This window comes from Alosa pseudoharengus, unplaced genomic scaffold (genome assembly GCF_046254945.1).
Source record: "Alosa pseudoharengus isolate Yale_2024_CS ecotype anadromous, Long Island Sound unplaced genomic scaffold, YU_APseudo_1.1 YU_APseudo_1.1_scf_13, whole genome shotgun sequence".
NCBI lineage: Eukaryota > Metazoa > Chordata > Actinopteri > Clupeiformes > Clupeidae > Alosa > Alosa pseudoharengus.
The window spans coordinates 31,857,303-31,881,747 of record NW_027468598.1 but is presented as its reverse complement, the minus strand read 5'-3'; the positions used below and the strand labels follow the sequence as shown (position 1 = coordinate 31,881,747).

General features: G+C 42.2%; 2 protein-coding genes across 5 annotated transcripts; one reads left to right on the top strand and one right to left on the bottom strand.

The window, feature by feature from the left end:
• Window positions 1-553: 553 nt before the first annotated feature.
• slc37a4a (solute carrier family 37 member 4a) lies at window positions 554-9,893 on the bottom strand. 3 transcript variants are annotated; one of them, XM_076282836.1, is made up of 9 exons: window positions 9,803-9,893; window positions 5,745-6,447; window positions 5,213-5,445; window positions 4,122-4,365; window positions 3,090-3,248; window positions 2,782-2,867; window positions 2,404-2,517; window positions 1,175-1,313; window positions 554-926 (listed from the first exon to the last, which is right to left on the bottom strand). In XM_076282836.1, exons 2-9 carry the CDS (start codon window positions 5,890-5,892, stop codon window positions 760-762), a joined length of 1,290 nt encoding a protein of 429 aa, XP_076138951.1. In that variant the 5' UTR covers window positions 5,893-6,447; window positions 9,803-9,893; the 3' UTR covers window positions 554-759. The 3 variants fall into 3 exon arrangements, with proteins under 3 accessions (XP_076138951.1, XP_076138950.1, XP_076138949.1); XM_076282835.1 differs by lacking the exon at window positions 9,803-9,893 and adding an exon at window positions 7,025-7,929; XM_076282834.1 differs by lacking the exon at window positions 9,803-9,893 and adding an exon at window positions 7,472-7,929.
• Window positions 8,179-24,437, top strand: yif1b (Yip1 interacting factor homolog B (S. cerevisiae)). 2 transcript variants are annotated; one of them, XM_076282838.1, is made up of 8 exons: window positions 8,179-8,326; window positions 9,822-10,045; window positions 10,746-10,850; window positions 16,143-16,221; window positions 18,343-18,400; window positions 20,099-20,254; window positions 20,531-20,624; window positions 23,386-24,437. In XM_076282838.1, exons 1-8 carry the CDS (start codon window positions 8,293-8,295, stop codon window positions 23,539-23,541), a joined length of 906 nt encoding a protein of 301 aa, XP_076138953.1. In that variant the 5' UTR covers window positions 8,179-8,292; the 3' UTR covers window positions 23,542-24,437. The 2 variants fall into 2 exon arrangements, with proteins under 2 accessions (XP_076138953.1, XP_076138952.1); XM_076282837.1 differs by having other exon boundaries at window positions 8,179-8,335.
• Window positions 24,438-24,445: the final 8 nt, after the last annotated feature.

Genomic DNA, 24,445 nt, shown 5'->3' with positions numbered 1-24,445 from the left:
TAGCCTTTTCTCTTGAGATGATTGTTTCTGGGTCATTTCCTTTTGAGAACTGAGATTAGTTCTGAGCAGAGATTTGCGATATCACCCTTTGTATGATGATAAGATGTTGTGGTGCTTAGTTTTCCCCTAAGCAGTTGTGGTGTTCAATCCCCACATATGTTGAGATGGCACTGTGTGCTCTTAGGAATTATGACTTAAAGGGAAAGTTGGCAAAGTTGGCAGACTACACCGGGCACGTAACTGAAGCCTTCTGTTTGGGGAGCGTATGCTGCAACCATTAGCTTCCACTGTAAACAATGGAACTGGCTACAGATGTGCGAGCACGGCACACATTAGACTAGTCTACTAAAATTATTTTAGAGCGCTTCAGTTGTGCACCCGGTATACCCTACCCTGGCTGTAAGACAATACATTTTTCACATTCAGCGAATATATCCTCATGATCCACAAGCTGTACATTCTGTGAGATGTCTGCTGAAGGGAAAAAAACACTTAAGGGAGAGGCGTTTGTTTGTTTGGCCGTTGAGCTCAAATATCAACAATCTTTCTCCAGTATTGCCGACTCCCCTTTAATTACTGTGCTGGTTCGACAGGTAAAGTCTTTAAAAACGTATTAATGTAAAACGAAATGTAAATGTATGAATTCTTTACCAGACTGTTGTAATACAAATGACGGAGATGGAGAACTGTGTACTGAGAATGGTCTCGTTACGCAAGAAGAGGATGCCACATGTCCCATGATTCTTAGCGAGCAGCTGCCTAATCGGCCTTCTTGGGGATGCGGCCCATCTTGGTTTGGATGTTGCGCAGTAGGAAGAAGCTGACCGTAGTGATGATGCAGGTTACCTCGGCAACCCAGAAGGCCATGTTCCAGCCGTGGTGTTTGGCGACGGTGCTGAAGGGCAGTCCAGACATGAAGCCACCCACTGCCAAAACATAACATCAACTCAATCACAACATGTCAGCTAATCTGCTGTTTACATTTGTTAATGTTATGATGATATTATAATATTGTTTATGTAGCTTTTATTATTATTATTATTATTATTATTATTATTATATTTCATGACTTTATGAGCCTTTGAGCTTTTATATGATATTGTATGACTACTCTGTACAGATTAAATAGTCACAGCTTCTTTAGGTTTATCATTGAAATCTCAAAAGGCCTTACCATTGGCCATGAGAGCAACAATGGCATGTGAAGTTCCACAGTAATTTGAAGGGGCACTCTCATTGGCTATCACACCGAACAATGCTATTGGTCCATATGAAGAGAAACCAAAAACAGCCCCAAGAGAGAGGATCCAGAGCTGCAGGAAAAATAATAGAAAAACAAACATGAGCAAAGAGACAACACAGACATACAACACTGCCAATGAGGGCATGCCCCAGTGCCCAAGTTGATCACTTGGGATCTTGAGATTTGGATTTAGTTACTCTAAGCCCAGTAAGTCAATGAACAGAATACTACCAGTTCTATTTCTCCAGCAGAATGCTATCAACACTGACTTGATCTGAAGTGAAGTCAAGTCAGTTTTATTTTTATAGTGCATCTAAACATACAGAGTACAACACAAAGCGCTCCACATACTGTAAGTTATAAGACACATAACAAAAAGACAAAAGATGCCAGATGGAGCGGCGTAGTCGTCACAAAGGGTCACGCCCGGCTTTCTCGTGCTGGGTGTGCTCACTCCACCTTTGAAAGAATAAGTTTGGGCGGTCTCTCTCCCCCCAGTCTGAAGGGGGAGCTGTCTGTTTTCAGTCCATCTGGGCTAGACAGCAGCTGATTGGCGGGACTGTTCAAAAACATCTCCTGCCAGTTGTTCGCGCTCTGCTCAGCTCGGCTGGGCTTTGCTCTGGCCTCCATGCAGCACTATTTTACTCCTTTTTGCCCTACATATAGCCTACAATTCACTGATCGGCACTACACTTTTGATTAGCTTTTTCTTGCTTCACATTTACAGACTTGATATGGTTATTTATTCAAATTATGTTTTCAGCTTATAATTTAATGTGTTAATAAATTATCCGGATTTAACTGTACAAACAGTGTGGTCTACCCCCTGTCATTGAGCCAGGTAGTCTTGACAGAAGACTAACAGCCAGGCTACGCCGTGACTTTGCCCCAAAAATGACCATATTCCCTGACTTTCCATGTCTGCAATAGACTTTCTAAAATTCCATGATATTCCAGAAATTCCATGACCCGTGGAAATCCTGATTGTTGCAGTATACGCTCCATGAACGGAATGCTTCAGCTGCCTCTATATCATGCTCACAGACGCACATGCACAGGGGCCAGGGCTAAGGTCTAAGGGTTGCCCCAGCTTAAACACATTATTTATATCCTAAACTGCCACTGGCAACTGGTTGCAAAATAAAGACTGTTGATCTCACCTTTGAACTGTCTGGAGTGACTGTGACTCGGAAGAGGTACAAGGAGACACACATCCCTGCCATCATTGACAGCAGGAGGGAGTGACGAGGGTTGCCTTTAATGCTGAGCCCATGCTATTCACAAAGAACAAAACCAAAAAACATCAATAGCTGCCCGGAAATAACAACTCTTTGCTTCACTCTATCCAGATAAATAAGACACTTGAAACAGCTTATATATCCAAATGATCTAGTCTTTTCATCTTGAAGATCATTACACTGGAGCGAACTGAACCGATCATTGGATGCTTAGTCAAACACCATGTCTGCTTGTAACTGATAAAGTGTACACAGAAATCAAAACATGAAATTTAATCAGGTCAAGAGACGGCCACTCACTTTGGCCACTGCTCGGTCCGAGAGGTAGCCAGCAGCAATGCTTCCCACCAGGCCTCCAATCTCCAGGGCACTCATGAAAGAGCTCCCTGTAGCGTTACACAATCAAAAGTTACACGACTGAAGAGACACAACAAAACAAATATTCCAGTAACTACGGGCATGTGTAATCTTATTAGGCATGCTTTGGACCAAAATACAATAGTTCTTTGTGGACACTGAGAATCAGCAGTTGTGTTTTGCCCGTCATCAGCTGGCTGTAGTCTAATTAAATGTGTAGTTCATTCATTTAGCTTTGAGGACTACATTACCCATGAGCACTGACTGCTCCTTGTCCTGGATCAGGAAGAGCTGCCCCCAATCAGTGCAGGCGGTCTTCACACCAAACACCACTAGGTAGCCTAGCGACAGCACCCAGAGATAAGGGGAGAGCAGGAACTCTTTCAGGGTGCTGTCGTCACTGGAGGAATCTGGACGTTACAGACAGACAGAGAGAGGCGTATCAGTTAACATGGACACACAGTCAGAATGCAACTTGTTCACGTTCGTCCTGCGTGGGGCACATACTGGTCCAGAGTCCAGAAGGTCTTATTGGCCTTGACCTTGGACTTCAAAGCACAGAGGAGTGTGTAAGACCACACACCCCTCACACACATAAACACCTCTCTGTCACACACACATACACACACAGGCCCACGACTTTACCCTGTGTCGGGGTCCAATAGTCCGCACATGCAGAAAACAATCACCAACCAAGTGAGACAAACATGGGAGGATTTTAAGGAAAAGAAGTACAGTATCAGACATGAGTTCTAGACGGTCACACATAGTCCCAATAGTTCAAAACTCTTGAGTATTTACTTACAAAACTGCCTCTTGATGTTCCTCATCAGAACAGGACTATGTTCAGATAACCACTCTATATAACCACCCTTCCACAAGCAATCCCAATATTTCGGCCATCAAAACATAACATCTGATTTCCACATCTCAGATAATAGATAGAAATATGAAGCATCTCAATACAGTACATACAGCACAAGGGCTAAAGGTTAAAGACCTACTACAAAAGAAATGTACATTTTCATCTTGATTTCAACCTATGCAACACAATTTACAGTACTGTCTGATGAAGAGCCATTGCGGTCTTCATAACTCTAATATAATGGTATCCCCTTTGTCATGCCTGGAGTCACCATTCTTCTTCACTGACTAGGTAATTGATAAGAGGGTTATGGTTTATGGTGAGGCAGCAGTTGACTCTGATCACATCAGTTCCAGAACCAAACTGCTCTCTGGGAACTCGAAATACAGAACTGAGAACCACTGCATCTCTGACTGACCTCCTTTTCCCTTCTTGGCCCCGGGCTCGATGTTGGGCAGCCCAACGTCGCTGGGCTCGTTCTTGATGAGCATCAGGCAGAAGACGGACACCACCACACAGGCCAGGCCCGAGATGGAGAGCGTGGTCCGCCAGCTGTAGCTCTCGGCCATCAGCGTGGCGATGATGGGGCCCAGCCCCCCCGCCAGATTCATGCTGCAGGACAGGATGGCCCACCACGTACCAAACTGGGACGGCTCGAACCACTGCGTGGGGAGAGAGGAGAGGAGGAAAAGAGGAGAGGGGAGGGAAGGAGAGCAGGGAGGAGAAGAAAAAGAGGAGGGGATGAGTGGAGAGCAGAGAGGAGAGGAGAGGACATCACTGCCAGATTCGGGGGTCAATTGGTAATTCATAGAAAATGTGGTGTTACTAACATTATAATGGTTCAGCATATAAAGACATGTAACCGGAACTAGGAGTAAACCCTGAGCACTGTGCTACTCAGCCTTCACCTCAGCCAACACTGCCCTACCCTTTCTCTGTCACACCTTTGACAGCTCACCGATAACTGACAATGGAGAAATTGCAGTGTTAAAATGGACCGGTCCAATTTGGCACAAGCTGCTGAAAAAAAATGGGTCATACTAAAATCAAATGCCACTCTGTCATACCTTTCCAAACAACATTAAAAACGGATTCAACATATGACTACCACTTGCCTCATTCATGTAAGCCACAACATTGTTGACACATTGCTTCAGGGTGCAAAGTAAGAAGTTCATTCTACCTGCATTTTTGCACATCATTTGAAAGTGAAACAGTAATAAGACTTAAAGCAACTCCATGGAAGAATTGATATCAATGTCCCTTGGCGTCAATATTCAACACCATTTAGCACTAAGACAGCACCCAGTTCATCAAAAAACGACTAAATTAGTCATGATCCTACCCGATCAACAACATTACATAGTGCACTATTAAGAGCTCTGGGCACACATTGGGCACACATTGGCAATGTCAAGGACTTTATTTTCCATATCATAAGCCATTGTAGCAGTGAGTTCGTGAGTTTGAAATAATTGCATGGCATTGCTTTAAGACGTACTACTATACCTTGCGGAGGACTTTCCCACATGGGGGCCAGCCCAGACCCTGTCCCAGGCCATTCAGGAACCAGAGGCCAGAGAAGACGGCCACGGTGGACGACTGAGAGAAGATCACATTGATGCCGCCCACCGAGAAGAGTCCGATGGAGAAGAGCACTCGGGCGCTGATCTGGTCCGACAGGACGCCGCTGATGAACTTACTGATGGCGTAGGCCAGCGATTGGCTACTGGTGATGAAGCCTGCAGAATGAACATGCACAACCGACCGATCACATCACATGTTTCAGACCATGACACTTAAATTGTACGGCCTAACCCTAGTGAGGGTGAACATCAGCATGACATCAGTAAAGACATGGATGTTACATTTCTATTAATACATTCATAGATTTTTAAAGACTTCACTGTTTAGTGGACCCAAAGAGACTGACTGACTTTTGAAACTAAAAAATAGTAAATTGAAAGCAGCATATTATTTTCATAATAAACAACTGCAATAAATGAAATCCAGATGTGTATCGCAAGAAACATGTACTCACCCAAATCATCTTTGTCAAGGGTAATTTCTTGCATCAAGGATGGCATCACAAACGAGAAGGTCTTCCGATTGAAGTAGTACAAGGTGTAGCCCACAAACATGGCCAGGAAAATGGAAGTCCGATAGTATCCATACCCAGACGCCGTCATGATTCCAACTCTCTTCAAAATATCTATACGAAGGTGAAATACAATCAACCACCAACAGAGGAAATGAATCCAACTTCAAGCTTCTGCCGCCTCTGTGCTCTGCTGGTGAATGAGGGGGGAGGTGAACTTTGTGTCAGCAGCCACAGACCAGCGCTGAGAGGCTTATGTGTGAGGAAACAGCTGTAATCAATCGTGAGGTTAATGGTCAACTGAGTCCTGTGCCTTGGGTCTATTTGAAGGGGAACAGGAGAGAACCACAGGGAACCAACTGAGATAGGTCTGCTCAGAAACCAATATTTCACAAGCCTCGTTCTCCAACTCAAAATTAAAAGGTAAGTACTATTCTGGTGTCTCCCTCTTGACCCTTATAACGGTTATGTTTCCCTTCACTTTTCTCTTGATATTTGACACAATGACTGCCATATGCATAGGCAATGTAGCTGATGTTCTCTCTCTGTACAGTTAATCATTTATCATCTTGAGGTGGCTGTGGCCAAGACGGCCAAGTCATTGGCTACTTGTGATCCGTGACACAGGAGAGGACAGCCAATAGCTCTGCAGGAGAGAGAAAGAGAGAGACAAAGGGAGAGACAGAGAAAGAGAGAGATCAGTAAGGTAAACTGTAACTGTATCAAATGCTATGACTGTAACGCTTTCTCTTTACAGCTCATGTAGTGAGGATGCATGCTACATCTGGGTCCAAATGTGAGCATCTGTTAAATGAATAATTAAGTTTTAATTAAGTCTTATCTCAGCAGTAGTCTTGAACCCGGAGACACGCCCCTCATTGTCCTTCATTTACCGGACATTCAAGGTGACACGCATGCAGTGAATGACTGCACTGCGACGTTTAATAAACTGATCTAAAATAACGTCGCTGTCTCAATCCAAATAGAAGAACTTCATGACATTGTAGCATGTTATCATAACAACGTCATGCAGACAGAAACACAATACAGATTGTTACACTGACCCGTTCGTTGCAATAGGCTACTTATTTCAGTAGACTTTAGTGGAATTGACTAGAACTCTGAGTAGTGTTTTAGTGCACAGTATAGGCTAAATAACTTTCATGCAACATTTCTGCCATACTTTACTTCTCTGTAAAAGTCTTGGTCGTTTTCACACTCACATGAGACTCTCACAGATGAACACTTCGTGACGCGGCAACGTCGCAATCACCGCGCCTTATCTCAATGATGGCTGCCCAGCTGACATGATAGTGGTGAATGAATGAACTGACACTTGTTTTCACCAATCCAGAAGAGAAGTTTATGGTGATTTACTAGACCACAGACCTAAGGAGTCGGCTCTGTGGACCTATGAGTGGTTGCCATCTAACGGTGGATTATTATATTGCTTCGCGAGTTACCCTCCCTTGGAGGATCAAACGGATTATGTAACCAATATTCACTATTTAAAATTATTTGATTCCTTATACTGTATAACTAATGTATTGGTGTTTCTTTAACCGCCAGTCACAAATAAATAAGATTTAGTGCATGTGCTTTAAATTTGATGAGGTAGCACTGTAGAGAGTAAAATGCAGTAGCCTAACGATATATTAGTCTTAACTTACCCTGGATTCTCAGATGAGCTGAAAAGAAGAATCCTGAAGGTTAATTATTTGCCTAACATTCCAGGAGAAAGGAGAATGAAGCGCGATGACAACGTAAACAATCGTCCTGTTTTTAGACCCTTGATTCTTATCTCCTTCCCATTGGTGGATTCAAAGGATTAGTGTACCACAGAGTAGCACGGTGACATAGCACGGCATATAAAGTCCAGTATTCTGAGTTGGTACTTCGATCAGGATTAGCGTTCACGCACAATTTCGGCATGATAAGTCACCATTACAATGACTGTTAAACCATTACACCACACGTGAATGCAACATCTATGCAATGTTCAGATTTGACGCTTTCATGTCATAATGATAATTTTCTATCATGCCCAAGATGTGGAGAAGCCCCTAGTGTGCACAAATCTGCAACTCTCTGCACCACCGGCGTAGCCTGGTGTTACCATCCTACGTACTTCCCCAGCTACCACCGGCGCACATCATTCACGGAATTCCTGGTTGCTCTGATAGGCGGGCGTCGTCTTGTCCAATCCACGTTTAATGATTGGCTATAACTGTTACGTAACGTATTGAACGTCAACTTTTCAGCCAATCTGAGTTTTGCAGCGATCAGCGCTGTGATATGTCATTGGTTAACATTTTAACTGGCCTTCTGATTGGTCCTGTGTGTAAAACAGACGATAAGTGATTTCGTTTTAAAGAAAGAGGACAGTGTGGCTGGTTAGGATGAATGATCTTCCCTGGAGTAACTTAAATTGGTTGTTTTAAAGACTGGTATAATTACACTGACGTGTAGTTTAAAGTGATATATCTTTGACATGGCTTATCCAGCACAAAGTGGGTTCAGACAGCGTAAGTTACGTACGTCATCTTATTTTGAAATGCATGTTTGGTAAGCTAACTTCTACTAGCCATCACCAGCCAGTGCTAACCTATCTTTTACTGTCTATGGTGCTAACCACCTTTAGCCAACCAAGCTAACTTTAGCTACAATGAAGGGTCTTACAGTGGTTGTCTGATAATCGTACTTAATGTCCTATCTGTTTTTAACTGGATCTGATATGTCACAACAACAGAATGACTTAAATTACACCTTGCCGTAGGGTATAACGTTAGCGGCTTAACGCCAACGTTAACGTTAGCTGCTACAATAAATGCCGGTAGGAAGTCATCCCAGCATAGCAGACACATAACGTTAACGTTAGAGATTAATTTTGGCTAGATCACAATGTAGCGTTGACACTGTTAAAACTTAGATACAAGTCAGTTCGGAAAACTTCAAGTGGCATTGCAGAAAATCCATTGAAATACTTTCGCAGCAACTATGATACTAGAATCGTAATTAAACGCGAGACACACTATTCATATCTATTAGCAGTAGGTCGCTAATGTGCTAACCCTATCAGTTTCCACGTAGACGGTGGAGTCCGCTATATTTGGCCTAGGTGCAGTTCTGCAGACGTAAGAGGCAAATTAATAGCTTAGGCTCTTCTCAGTGTTCTTCCTTTCATTAATTTTAAAGAGTTTATGTTAGGCAAGATGTTGACATTGTACTTGTTATGCTACTTAGGTGTGTTTGCAACGTACATTGTTTCTGAACGGAAACGTTTGTTAAAATTAGCAGTCCAAATTAGGGAAGCACTGTCACTCCTCAGATGGTCATGTTTATTTTGACTACAGTGACTTTCGAAACTAAAACTAAAGCTAGGTCAATACCGTTGAGGTTGTTGAACAGATCTGACACAACTTGTACCAGTTCTCTTTTAGGAGTTTTTTCCCGTCTTGTCCCGTTCTCTACGTTAAGCAACTCATCAACTAACCTACTAAATTTCAAATTAAATTTGTCTTCTGTCACGTGTACCGTTCTCTACGTTAAGCTACTCATCAACTAACCTACATTTTAGTAATTAAATTCTGTCACGTGTGTTTTGTTTACGCCAATATTACAGACAGGCCTAATTATTGCAAAGTTGTCTTTATGTTCTTTAAAGGCAGCCATGTTGCTGTATTTCTCTTTCTGCCTCACTGTATTTATTACTGTGAGACAGGCCCATGAGAACCTCATGACCAAAAGATATTTGTTGTTACCAAATCACAGAAAACAGTGGTGACATGTGATGTTGCTTCAGTTTGAGGTCACTTGCTGATCAAGAAAGTTAGATTTCACTGTTGTGCCTGTCTTGGGGTCAAAAGTGTGTCGGCTAGAGAGGCCAATAACACACACAGATTTGAAAATTCTTTCTTTCTTTTTCTTTCTTTATTTCATCCATCCATCCAGTCTCCCTTACTCATCATTTCATGCCCTCATTTGAAAGCCCATCCACTCACTCATTTATTTGTGTTCCAGAGCCCAAAATGAGGATGAGGACCACTTCGACAGATGGCGCAGAACCCAGCCCACTATTCGAGGACACCAGCGCCGGACCAGGGGCAGCCGGCTACAGCAGAGGCCAGGACAAGGGACCAGGAGCCTATCCTGCCCAGACACTGCTCTCCGACCCCATGTCCAACCTGGCCATGGCCTACGGGAGCAGCCTAGCCAGCCAGGGCAAAGAAATGGTGGACAAAAATGTGAGTCCTTTTTACATGCATTTGTATGTATTGATGTAGCAGAGGCCATCATATGTGAATGTGCAAACGGTAGTTGCTGGAATCTATAGTGAACGTTCAGTCTGTCAGTTGCTATATAAGCTGCAGAAGCTCACATACACTTAAAGTGTTTTGTCTGTAGCTTTGCAAGTGATTTACTTAAAGATGCTCTAAGCGATGCCACACGTTTTTTAGGCTAAAACATTTTATGTCACTTACTGCAAACATCACCTAACCAACCGCTAGCAGTCTGTCCTAAATCACTGTAAAAAAATCGCGATCTCTGTGTACAGCCCAGGCTCCAAAAACGGCAACAAAAACAACCTGGGCAAACCTAGCCCATGAAAACATAACAAACTGTTCCAGCAAATCACAGACGAAATACGCATTTAGGAGACTTTCAATTGCACGGGAGCAGCACGGGAGGGAGGGGGAGGGAGGAAGTAGCAAGCTAGCTCTCTGTTTTGTTTGAAAGTCAACAGAAGTGACGTTACCCAGCATCGCTTAGAGCACCGTCTTTATGGAGTATGTAGAGATTGGCTTTTGAGCAGTCTCTGTTGGTGCAGTTTCCTGTCTCACCTGTTGCCAGTGGGTTAAATTGGTGTTCATTTGTTCTCTTGTGGAATCATTCCAGGTTACTGACTCCTCTCCTCTTCTCCTCTTCTATCTTCTCTTCTCTCAGCTTGACAGATTCATCCCCATATCCAAACTGAAGTACTACTTTGCAGTGGACACTATCTATGTTGGCAAGAAACTCGGGCTGCTGGTGTTCCCTTACATGCACGAGGTACTTGATGGGTCTTTCTCTTCTGGCCATGATAAGGATCGGACATGTTTATGTATGTGACTACCGTCAGTGAAACCAAACGAACGTGTACTGGTTTATACATAGTCGCATGCATTCACATGGACTTCCCCATTTCTGGTTCTCCCTCCTCTCTGCCTCCCGGTCTCATTGTTGTTTTTCATTCTATCACTATTGTGACATTGGTTTCCCTTCCCAGTTTGGTTGCCCTTAAGATTTGACTCACTCACTGTAGCGATTGTGTTTGCGCTTTAGGCCTTTAGTCCTTTGGTTCTGTAAAGCCACTCACAGCCGTGTTTATTGTTTATCACGCTATAGTATAGTATAGTATATATACTTTTTTGATCCCGTGAGGGAAATTTGGTCTCTGCATTTAGTGAAACACAAACAGCACACAGTGAACACACAGTGAGGTGAAGCACACACTAATCCCGGCGCAGTGAGCTGCCTGCTACAACGGCAGCGCTCGGGGAGCAGTGAGGGGTTAGGTGCCTTGCTCAAGGGCACTTCAGCCGCGGCCCACTGGTCGGGGCTCGAACCGGCAACCCTCCGGTTACAAGTCCAGAGTGCTAACCAGTGGGCCACGGCTGCCCACTCAATATATAGACCTGTGTAGAAATAACACTGCTTTGTACTGAAGTAATGACTGGCACTAAAGCCATGTCAGTGAATAGTAGAGTAGACTTAATGTGTAACTGTTAAAGATTCTCCCTTCTACTGCTCAGCACTTACTTGCCTTAATTCATTTACCTTCATCTCTATTTGTCAGATTGAGTCTTTGTCACCTGCACAGGGGAGAATGCCTAGTTTTAGAGTTGGTCGTCTTGTGGTCTGGCAACAGGATACTGGCTATTTAAAGACTACAGGCACTATTTACAACACTTTCATGGTTTCCGCGGTGTCATAAGAAGTCTTACATTTAATAATATGAATTTTAGGCCTTACAGTCATAAAACGTCTGTATTTTCCATACAAGGTCTCATAAATTACATTTAGTCTTAAATGTATACGCTTGTTCATCCACTGGTTCTACCATCACCTTTTTCCCTCTGAGAAATGCGCTGGCAGCAGCATTCATTCATTCCACTTGTTGTAGTTCTGTCTGAGGAATCTGGGTGTCATCACAGCATTCCACAGGTCCATACTTGTTGTCACTAGACGTTTCTGTGGAAAAAGAGTTGCTGTAAAAGGTCTGCAGCAGACTCAGGCGTTCACTCAGTTTTGTTTGACGCCATCACTGCCCAGTCCGAGTAAATTCTTAATACAGACTTACACCTACAAAACACAATTGGCCAAATGGATAATTTTCTTCTCAAAAGCACATTTTGTTAAATATATACTAACACATCTTTCTCTGCACACACTAATTTTACCAAAACACTGGAAATCTGATTTAAAATGAAATTATTCTGTCAAAGAATAACACTTGTTTTCACTTCACAAGGTATATGCATTACAGACATTGTTGACATTTGACTTGTCAGGCTGAGTTTTGACTCACTCACTGTAGCGCTTGTGTTTGCCCTCAAGGCCTTTAGGCCTTTGGTTCTGTAAAGCCACCCACAGCCGTGTTTATTGTTTATCACGCTATATATAGACCTGTGTAGAAATAACACTGCTTTGCACTGAAGTAATGACTGGCACTAAAGCCATGTCAGTGAATAGTAGAGTAGACTTAATGTGTAACTGTTAAAGATTCTCCCCTCAGCACTTACTTGCCTTAATTCATTTACCTTCATCTCTATTTGTCAAAATGAGTCTTTGTCACCTGCACAGGGGAGAATGCCTAGGTTTAGAGTTGGTCGTCTTGTGGTCTGGCAACAGGATACTGGCTATTTAAAGACTACAGGCTCTATTTACAACACTTTCATGGTTTCCGCGGTGTCATAAAAAGTCTTACATTTAATAATATGAATTTTAGGCCTTACAAAGTCATAAAACATCTGTATTTTCCATACAAGGTCTCATAAATTACATTTAGCCTTTTTCCCTCTGAGAAATGCGCTGGCAGCAGCATTCATTCATTCCACTTGTTGTTCTGTCTGAGGAATCTGGGTGTCATCACAGCATTCCACAGGTCCATACTTGTTGTCACTATACGTTTCTGTGGAAAAAGAGTTGCTGTAAAAGGTCTGCAGCAGACTCAGGCGTTCACTCAGTTTTGTTTGACGCCATCACTGCCCAGTCCGAGTAAATTCTTAACACAGACTTACACCTACAAAACACAATTGGCCAAATGGATAATTTTCTTCTCAAAAGCACATTTTGTTAAATATATACTAACACATCTTTCTCTGCACACACTAACTTCACTAAAACACTGGAAATCTGACTCAAAATGAAATTATTTTGTCAAAGAATAACACTTGTTTTCACTTCACAAGGTATATGTATTACAGACATTGTTGACATTACAAAAACTGCATATACTTTTATGTTTCAGTTTTACAGGTATTTGCATGCAAAACATGCAATCCACCATTTGTAAACTAAATTTCTTGGTTGGAAACTGTATGTCCACATGTAATGTTCACATTCAAAAGCATTCCAGTAAAAAGCAAATCAGTTGTTTTTCCCTTTACTGTATTCTACTAGCCTAGAAATCCTACATTTTAATGTGGGTCTGGCTCGTCAGGCTAGTATACTACAGGAGGTTCGGTAGAAATACTTTTTACAGTATGATAGAACAGAAACAGTTAACAGTATTGCTTAAAGTGAACAAAATATCCATGAAACACACAAGCATTCTGAACAAAAATACAACGGCAAAAAGCCCAGATAAAAAAAGGGGGCGGGGGGACTAAAAAAAAGCACAAAATTACTGTATCTAATCTCAGGATCTTCAGGGTTAGGCTACATGTTTTCATAAACATCACATCTGATATTACAGTATCCAAGGCAATGGGATAAACCCGCTTTGTAGCATAAGCAGAGCAGAAGCAGTGGTTTTTATACTGTATCTAAGGTTTGGAATATTGTTTTTGCTATTGTGGGATGTTGTGTGTTAACATTTGTAAATACTGCAAAAACAATCCATAATTTTGTTGGGACGTATAGCTTGTTTGTAAAGAAAATGTAAGCATTATGGAAATGTGTTCACTGACTGCATATTGTGTGAAAACGACATGAAATGTGTGAATGGGATGGCCACAAAAGACCGATGCTGTGCTAATTGTGTTTAGAGTTTTGAAAATATGACAACTGTGGGGTATACTACGAAGCACGTTAGACATATCTAGGCTATGTAGACATATCGAGGCTTCACAAAGCCTTGACTCAGGGGTATACGTTAAGTGATCCTACGATAGCAGTTATGTGATATATTTCTCAAACTAGGCTTTCAGCTCAGATCTGTGCGCGTTCTCGGGGTTGGGATGACGTTGGCCAATCGTGAAACGTGGAGACGCACAAGACCGCCTCTATTTAAAAACAATTACTTCTGCATTCATGAGCGATAGCTTAATCTACACTGTGGTCATTTTTTGTGTCTAACCTATAACATCAAATAAATCAATTGTCATCAGTTGTTGTATGGTATGCACGTCCATAGTGGGATATTTTCATGCACAGCACTATTAAAGTAGAGGCAGAGCTCCATCTGTAAGATATATGACGGAATCCTACACGTGAGAACTTCGTTTTTAAGACAATTGATTGGTCAGTGGGCGGTAGATTACATGATTTGAGCTATAACTTAGCACATAACCTCCTCCTGACCAGGTTTGGTTGACAGCATAAGATACCATGGTGATATAGCGACACTAAAAAAGATCCACTTTTGTGTCACAGCATACCCTGGCTTTGAGCTCAACATACCTCGCTAACCCACTAATCGAGATTCGTAGTATACCCCACTGGTTAGACAAACGCTTGTTAGCGGCTGAAAAAAAAACTGTAACTGGCTGGACCCTGCAGAAACCCTGATATTAATGGCAGGTGTGGTTTCAGTTTGTTTCTTACAGTACTTTTCCCAAACCCCAGATGGTCAGATCAAGCCCAATCACTTTAATGGGTTCGATTCCTTCAGATTCTCTAATTAAATTGTCTGTGATCCAGTTACTACTCCAGATGGGTGCAAATCACTTAATTGTTCCACCATTTACACTGGATTTAATGTTTTAAGAGATGTCTGCTCCATTTTTTAGAATGCACCAGTAGGTGTCACTAATGAGAGCCCATGTAACTTTTGCCTAGAGCTGGTCCACGTGTGATCACTTTCAACCTTTTGATTGGAATAGTTTGATTAGTTGGATTTCAGCCATATCACTGTAGCCATTTCTGTTTCCAATTTCAGTTATATTAATAGATTATTTTTTAAACAATTATTCTTTAACAAGTTACACTCTCTCACACTGGCCTCTAATGTTACACAGCCCAAGACCATAACCAGAACTACCAGAAACCAGAACCTGGGGTGCGTTTCCCAAAAGCATAGTTGTTAACTAAGTTAGCAACTTTGTTGGTTGCAATGCAATTTCCCAACCTACTAAGTTGCTAACAGGTTAGCAACTATGCTTTTGAGAAACGCACCCTTGAACTATAGCTATACTGCTCTCTAGGATCTTTCTCTTTAACAGTGAGGAACCTTTGGTTATAGTCACCTACTCTACTTCACTGCATAATTTTACACAACCATTCACAGTTCACAGTTCCTGACCATGGACTGTTCAAACTGCTGAGGTCAGACCGACGTTTCTGTTCTCACAGGGCTAAAACGGAGAGACTGCGGAGGAGTATTTTTCCTCAAGCCATCCACACCCTGAATACATATAAAACACTTTAAGTACATTACATGGACTTGCCACACTACACCTTTTACCCCCTTCTCTCTCAATCTACGGTATTTATTACATTCGTATTAATCTTTCTTCTTTATACTTAGTTAGTGATACCGCTGCATAGGAAAGTTGAGCAGCTAAATTTCATTTCACTACATGTTTTACTAAGTATCTCTATGCATGTGACAAATACAATCTTGGTTGTATCCTTGTGTGAGGAGAATACATACTTATGAAGATAACTCAAGATACTCAATCAACATTTCACAGTTTACACTCAATAATCAGTATTCTAGTTCAGTCTACTAAGGCTTGGCAGAGTTAGACCTAGTCTCTGGTGTGGCATTTCTCATTGTCAGGCCTACAGTATAGAGTTGAAACTCTTATGACCTACTTTAACAGATTGTCTTCTCCACTTTGTCGTCAATAGCACTTTCATTTCTGCTTTCTTCATAATTAAGTGCAATCCCATGTGTTCTCATGTGTCTGCATTTAGAACTGGGAAGTGAGCTACCAGCAGGACACCCCAGTGGCGCCGCGCTTCGACATCAACGCCCCTGACCTGTATATTCCAGGTAATGTTTTGAGGACTTAAAAAAAAATCTCTCTGGCCCTTTGTTGTTATCAAAAGGGCAGCCGTGGCCTACTGGTTAGCGCTTCGGACTTGTAACCGGAGGGTTGTCGGCTCGAACCCCGACCAGTAGGCACGGCTGAAGTGCCCTTGAGCAAGGCACCTAACCCCTCACTCAAAAGAGTATATATACTTATACTTAAAAACTGAGCCTCTGGTTGCTGAATAGTGTCCTCTCCATGCCCTTTTCTGGATAAAAACAAGCCGTTTTCATGGACTTGATGTAATGGCAGACCATTGCCAGTGTTTCATAGTGTCACATTAATGTTTCAATATGTGCTGGTGTTGGAGGTAAAAATGCTTTTTTAGATTCTGATGTTTGCAAAAGTGCCATAGCATGCCTACACACAGAATGAGATCAAGGGAAAGAATAAATAAGTTTGTTGCTTGAAGTAACTTGCATCAACCCATCTAGTTATTTAAATCTCCTTCACATATGAAATTGTTGTGAAATATAAAGGAAAAATAATTTGCAGAGGCACTCAGAGGTTGAAAAAGTATTAAAAAAAGCCTTTAGTTTGTCATGGCCAGAACTGGTTAAAAGCACATGGGCCTACGTGTTACAGCCATATTGGCCTTCATCATGCCCTCCATTAGGCCCATGTGCTTTTTACCAGTTCTTGCCATGATAAATTAAAGGCTTTTTTTAATACTTTTTCAACCTCAGAGTGCCTCTGCAAATTCTTTTTTCTTTGGATTCTCACTTCACCCATCGCAGAAGAGCACCTCAGCAAGGAATTATCTGAAGTCTCCTGAGCGCCCTAAGCCCTTTTGTGTCTTTTGTTGTGAAATATGTTGGGAAGTGCAAACCTCCGTACTAGTATAGTGACTAAAATAGTGCGATAGTTCATGGCACAGTCATGGTTAAGGTAAGCCTAGCTAGCTAACCTAAAGCTAGGGTGCCATCTTAACACGTGTGTTGATATAAACAAATTAGCTGCTAAATTAAAACTTTGAGCGCTTTGAAGTTTGCTTTTCTTGGATTGTACACTACACATAGCTCTGTTGGTTTCCAGTTTTTGATGAGCTGTATGTCTTGAACATCCCTTGAACAGTTTCCTGTCAGATGCATCTTGTCTGGGCTTTGGCATGCACTCCATACAATCAACACAGACAAGAGATGTACTCCAAACAATTTAATATATTTCACAACCACTTGCAGATGATAAATGGCTACATGTGGCGAGGGTTTCCTCTTATCGGTGTGGGGAATGACAGGGGAGAAGTCTGTTTTTGTATTATCTATGGGAGTGTATGGAAGTGGATTAACTGTGGGTGTGGACAAAATAAGGCATCATCTTGGGCTGTACAAAACATGTTTTACAGCACAATGTTCTGGACTGTAAATACCCCTTTTCCCTAGGAAATGAAGTGTCTCTCAGGGCTTAAAAGCTCTCTGGCACTGTACCGGAGCTTGGGCATGGGCTGGGCCGATTTGAAAATGGATCATTACATATATCTCTGAATTCCTGACAACTTCAGGAACAGACATCTTCCTTTCCTTAAACCCTGCTCTTTTAAACCAAGTGAGACATGTGCTCATGCTGTGTTCATGACTTGTTGGAAACTTGGAAATCACAACCTCTGAAAAGTGACCTGAACGCAAGGTCTGGTTGGATTTTATGCCCTGATATTCGGAATCTTTCCAGACTTGACGTCACAATCATGCTCTCCAATCACAGCGGCCTCTGCTGCGACAACACAACAAGACGAGAACACTACCGTAGTTAATCTGGCAAGGTTATTTATCCCTAAATTAAGACTGTAGAAACTTTGTTTTTTGTCATTCTTGCTCAATGACAGTAAGCAGTTCTAATAACTTATTTATGCACTCCCTATACAGACCACACATAAGCACAGACATGTTTCTACAGGAATCCATATTAATTTCCGGACTGATCTCATGAACGCATTCCTTTTGGCAGTCTGAATTTTGCAAGTTGGGTGTTCCGAGTTTACGCCAGTCATGAACGCAGCATTAATCTGTAATAGTGTGTGTGTGTGCCGCTGCCCAAACACTGTTCGCCTCTGCTAACGCTCCGATGTGCTTCTGTGTCTCTAACAGTTATGGGCTTCATCACGTACGTGTTGGTGGCAGGCTTAGCGCTGGGAACGCAAAACAGGTAACTGGCAAAACATCCTCTCTTCTGCATACGGGGAAAACTATGCTTACTAACCTCTCAAAGGATGGCACAGCACTATATACATATATAAGAATGTGTAGGCCTAATCCATGTGTGTACGTACAGAGCTATATCCTCTCTTCTGCATACGGGGAAAACTATGCTTACTAACCTCTCAAAAGGATGGCACAGCACTATATACATATATAAGAATGTGTAGGCCTAATCCATGTGTGTACGTACAGAGCTATATCCTCTCTTCTGCATACGGGGAAAACTATGCTTACTAACCTCTCAAAGGATGGCACAGGACTATATACATATATAAGAATGTGTAGGCCTAATCCATGTGTGTACGTACAGAGCTATATCCTCTCTTCTGCATACGGGGAAAACTATGCTTACTTACCTCTCAAAGGATGGCACAGGACTATATACATATATAAGAATGTGTAGGCCTAATCCATGTGTGTACGTACAGAGCTATATCCTCTCTTCTGCATACGGGGAAAACTATGCTTACTAACCTCTCAAAGGATGGCACAGCACTATATACATATATAAGAATGTGTAGGCCTAATCCATGTGTGTACGTACAGAGCTATATCCTCTCTTCTGCATACGGGGAAAACTGCTTACTAACCTCTCAAAGGATGGCACAGCACTATATACATATATAAGAATGTGTAGGCCTAATCCATGTGTGTACGTACAGAGCTATATCCTCTCTTCTGCATACGGGGAAAACTGCTTACTAACCTCTCAAAGGAAAGCACAGCACTATACACAGTACATGTGTATGAATGTGTAGGCCTAATCCATGTGTGTACGTACAGAGCTATATCCTCTCCTGCATACGGGGAAAACTGCTTACTAACCTCTCAAAGGAAAGCACAGCACTATATACACATATGAATGTGTAGGCCTAATTCATGTGTGTACGTACAGAGCTATAAGTCAGATGACCTGATGGGTTTGATGTTTCTATCTTGTTTCAGGTCCTGTCTTTAATATAAGCTGCTTCAGTCACCACCATTGATAACTGACTCTAACTCCTTTTCAATAAGCACCTGCGGTGCTTTTGTAGAGCAAGCCTTTGCTGGGATCTTTTCAGCTCCTTTTCTGCACTCGATGCTCCGGTTCAATTCAAATCGTGCCTCTCGGGTTTAGGATGGAACATTCTGATGGAGCACACCATCACTCCCCTGCCTCCCTATTAAATAACCATCACACAGCTTGGAGGTGTATTGTGCACCCTGTAAGGCAAATCCTTAAACTCAGGTTGTTTGGTTAGGGGTGGGAAGTGCACTTGATAGTTTCTGAACCTGGTGGCTCATAAATATAGGTTATGCTTTGCAGCAGAGGTAGTCGTTGGTGTATATTTCCTGTGGTGAGGGCTCTTTGCAACGCGGTGTAACGGACCCACAAAATTCAGTTGGGCAACGGATGACGTGAGCCCATGTAAAGTGAACGGGATGCGTCTCCAGCACTGCAACGCACGCAACTGTGTGTATGAGCCGTCATACTGACTTTACTTACTGGTCTGCATGTTTTAAATGAACATTTGTTTGTACTTTCACTTCGTTGATTGATGTCTGCTGTGCTTGTATTTATTAAAACAGCCAGCATGTGTGAACCAACTACGAATGTAGCAGTTTTATATTCATATTTATATTCTATGTGTGTGGTGTACTGCAGGTTCACCCCTGAAATCCTGGGGATGCAGGCCAGCTCTGCATTGGTGTGGCTCATCATTGAGGTCCTAGCCACACTGCTCAGCCTCTACCTGGTCACAGTAAACACAGACCTCACCACCATTGACCTGGTGGCCTTCTCTGGATACAAATATGTTGGGTAAGACCCAAGTCCTCAGTTTTTGTTGTTGTTGTTGTACCGATCTTTGTGAAAAATGGCCAGAGTTTTTCGTTAATGAGGACATTTTCTGTCTGTACAGGCCAGTTGACTTATTAAAAGTAGGACAGCTCCCACTTACAGTACTTTGACACTGGTCGATCTAACGTGTCAGTGTTAGATCTCCTCCTGCTTTCTCTTATCCTCCTTCTCTCTCCTCTCTCTCTCCCTTTCCCTCCCTCTCTCTCTCCCTCCCCCCCCCCCCCCTCTCCCTCCCAGTATGATAGTAGGGGTTGTGGCAGGACTCCTGTTTGGGCGAACGGGATACTACCTCACACTCCTATGGTGCTGTGTCTCCATCTTTGTGTTCATGGTGAGTAAATGCCAGTGTAATACTCTTATGTGGCCAGGTGTCAACTGCAGGTGTGTCACGTTTTGGGTCAAGGGAGAAACTAAAGAAATAAGGCTGGAGCTAACAAACAAACAAAGGTAGAGCTAGCGCTGCAATACAGATACAAGTAATTGGGGGAGGGAAGTAATGAACATACAAATCAACAAAATTGGGTAGGCAAAAAAGGTAGTTCTAAAGTCCATTGTCAAACAGAGCATTCACCTACCAAAAAAGGAAATGAATGTGATTAAGGAGGACTGGGTATGTTAGATAATAGGCTTTGTTGACATGGGTTTGGATGTAAGGATAACAGTGGTGTAAGTCTACTCTCTGATATGCAGGTTTAGGATCTTCACGTTAGTGTACTTGTATAGCACAAACCTTCAGAGACACTAGGATTTCAGCTTAATACATTATTGTAAATGGAAATTCATTTAAAAACAAGGATGGATTTTAGGTTATGAAGTGAGGGAATAGAGATGTTCCCTGGCTGCTCTGATTCCTAATGTAATTGCCTGACTGTAAAGCCTATAAAACAAACTCCACCAAGACATTTTTGTCTTGGTAGATAAAACGGCAAAAGGCTATTTGAAGAACTAGGTTGTTATCTGCACATTAATGAGTCACAGACACTTGGGCTCAGGGAATTTGAAATGAATACTACTCGTTTCATTTCCTTTTTTTTTTGTTAAATATGGGCGTATTGTTGTTCAGTCTGTGTGGGTTGTGTTACAGAGCTGGGTCAGTGGTTGCACAGTGGTCAGTAAGTCAGATAAGCTATTGTTGCGCCCTTGAGCAAGGCACCTTAACCCCAAGTTGCTGTAGGACAGGGATGGGCAACTTTGATGATAGAGAGGGCCACAAATATTTTCTTGTCACGGTCAGAGGGCCAGATGTGACCGCACACGTCCACCTCTGGGATATCAGGAATCAGTAGTATTATATACAGTAGGCCTATGTCTGTACGGTTTATTAAACCAACATGCATTCATTTAATATTTTCTATACTCAAATGCATTTTTAATATTGCTTCTATTCGTCAATTAACTTTAAATAAACAAAATAAAATAAAGGCTATTAATGTGTTTTGGCATGTCGATTTTAAACTCCTACAACAAAGTTCCCTGATATTCCATGACTTTGCCCCCCAAAGATATAATTCTATGACGTTCTATGTCTGGAATAGACTTAAATAAAATGCTGATATTCCTGAAATTCCATGACCCTGCTTTGCTTTGAGGTCGGCTACGACAGCGGCTCTAGCAGCTGAAATTTCCCCTGGGGATCAATTGCTTGAATTTCCCCTGGGGATCAATAAAGTATCTATCTATCTATCTAAATGTACAAGTTTTGAAATGTACGAGACTGAGTTTTCTTTATAAACCACTCTCTGTAGGCCTATCTCTTCCTCGCTGACTGTAGTGAAGAAAGCTCGACTCCGCTGGATTTTTTTAAATATAGGAAGCACCCCTATCGGTGGACCGTATAATTACAATTTAAGGATCCGGTTCAGATGTGGTTAAAACCATTTGAAACAAACGTTTAAATGAATTGATCCGCGGGCTGCACTGAGTGAGGAGGAAGACCTCCAGTTGCCCATCCCTGCTCTAGAGGAAACTGGCTCTTGTAAGAATTGAAGTCACTTTAGATAAAAGCGTCAGCCAAATGAACAAGTAAAGAAGTTAGATCTGCAACCCTCCCCTTATACCCATTACATTATCGCAATCAGTAATCAGCCCTAAATAGGGCTCTACGTTAACTGAATTGAAAACGGTCACAAGTAAGCCAATTCATCACAGTTCAAAGTTGTGGTTGGACTAGGTAGGACTACTGCAATTAGAATGATAAAACAAACATCTGACACTGCAATTGAGCATCCAGAATGAACATGTTTTCCTATGGCTATGTCTGTTTTTGGCTGCATGCATGAAGGCCGTTTTTTTGTTTTTTTTCTCGGCTCGAGGTGCTACTCAAAAAAATTCTTCAAGGTTGGCAGGTCTGCAGCCCTGACAGGTGCAGCGGTTTTAGGGCAGTCCTAAAGGAAGCTGCAGCCATGCACCGAGGTGCTATTTTGAGAGGGTGTGCATGCATCAAGTTGAAAACACACACGCCTACATAAGCAGCTACTCCTTTTTTAAATGTCATACTTGAATGGTGCGATATCTACGGTCAGGCAGCTTTTCTAAGACATGGTGATGACAAACTTAACTTTGCGTAACTTTCATAACAGTTAGCCGCATAGAGGAGAGGCATGACTTCAGGCCATTACATGGCAACCTTACACCATTTGTTAATGTATATAAGAAAGGGCAAGCTGAGAGGCACAAATGCTACCTGTTTACCTTTACCAATGAAATGACTGGGGAAAACTGCTTTAAAATGCTACCTGTTTACCTTTAACCAATGAAATGACTGGGGAAAACTGCTTTAAAATGCTACCTGTTTACCTTTAACCAATGAAATGACTGGAGAAAAGTGCTTTACAAATGCTATCAGGTTCTATTTTAGTAGCTTTGTTTTTGTTATCGTGTTTTCCTTCCACTACAGTGACACAATCTACAGGAAGCACATGTGCTTATCACATCACTTGCCCTCTGTCCATGCAAGTCTCCTTACATTTAGAAGTGAAATGAACTTTGACGTAGCAGTTGAATGTCAAATGATCTGAGTCAGCTGCCCTTGACCCAGCCTTCCCATGATAACAGTAGCATGTGCCCATGTCCACTCCTCTCCTTTCCCCCAGATCCGCACCCTGCGTCTCAAGATCCTGTCAGAGGCGGCAGCTGAGGGTGTGCTAGTGCGAGGGGCTAAGAACCAGCTCCGCATGTACCTCACCATGTCTATAGCGGCCGCCCAGCCCATCTTCATGTACTGGTTGACCTTTCACCTAGTCAGGTAATTGAAGGCAGAGGTGACGAGAGCCAACTACCACCAAAGCCACAGGACGTGACCTAACATCCGGTGTGCCCGGGTTCCATCCAGTCACCACGACGATTATGTAAACAACAGAAGCAGCCTGCAGCATTCACGACAGGAAAACGTCAAAAACAAAGGATTTTTCTAAACATGCTCGGCCATCACATAGACAGGTTTTTTTGTTTTCTTTTGTTTAGTTTGTTTTTTTTGCACGAGGAGAGTGAAATAAATGTGACTGGCCTTGCTGTCACAGTCTCACAGCACAAGGTTTTTTTTTTGTCGACTTTGTTTTTGACTTTGTTTTTCTATGTAAATGTATTGAGAAATCATTGACTTTTCACATGTTTGTATAATGTACAGTCTAGTTTTGTCCTTTTTTTTAATGGAAAAAAAACATGTAAATGATATGAACGTGTACAAATACCAGTGATGTGGCCAAAGTCCTTAAATGCTAATCATTCAGAGACTATAGTGGAGCTTGTGCACTGGCCCTTGCATGGAGAGAGAGAGAGCGCGAGAGAGAGGGACACCGTCCACTTTTTGTTTTTTGCTCAAACACAAAGTCCCGTCTGCATGGCTGTCCCTGTGACAAGATGAGCTGATGGGTGAGACTGGCTTGTCTCTATGATGTGTGGGCGTATTGCCTGTGTGTGTGTGTGTGTGTGTGTGTGTGTCTCATTTTTAAGTCATAATGCGCATAATATGCAGCATTTCTGTGATGACCCTAAAATATGTGGAAAACCAGGGCTCTTGGTTAGGCCCAACCATGCCTGGTATGTTTTTTTTTTTTTTTTTTTATGTCTTATCAAATTGATATTAAATGTGTGCAATGCCAGTGCTGGAATGTCAAGTCTCAGATAAACGTTGTCCTTTAATTATTTTTTTTT

Excerpts from the sequence above, each read along its gene's own strand:
- slc37a4a (XM_076282836.1), bottom strand. The coding sequence starts at position 5,892 with ATGACGGCGTCTGGGTATGGATACTATCGGACTTCCATTTTCCTGGCC. Across the intron at positions 5,446-5,744 it reads CCTTGACAAAGATGATTTGG|GCTTCATCACCAGTAGCCAA; the intron begins GTGAGTACATGT and ends TTCATTCTGCAG. Across the intron at positions 927-1,174 it reads TGTTGCTCTCATGGCCAATG|TGGGTGGCTTCATGTCTGGA; the intron begins GTAAGGCCTTTT and ends ATGTTTTGGCAG.
- yif1b (XM_076282837.1), top strand. The coding sequence starts at position 8,293 with ATGGCTTATCCAGCACAAAGTGGGTTCAGACAGCGTAAGTTAC. Across the intron at positions 8,336-9,821 it reads GTTCAGACAGCGTAAGTTAC|AGCCCAAAATGAGGATGAGG; the intron begins GTACGTCATCTT and ends TTTGTGTTCCAG. Across the intron at positions 18,401-20,098 it reads GCGCTGGGAACGCAAAACAG|GTTCACCCCTGAAATCCTGG; the intron begins GTAACTGGCAAA and ends GGTGTACTGCAG.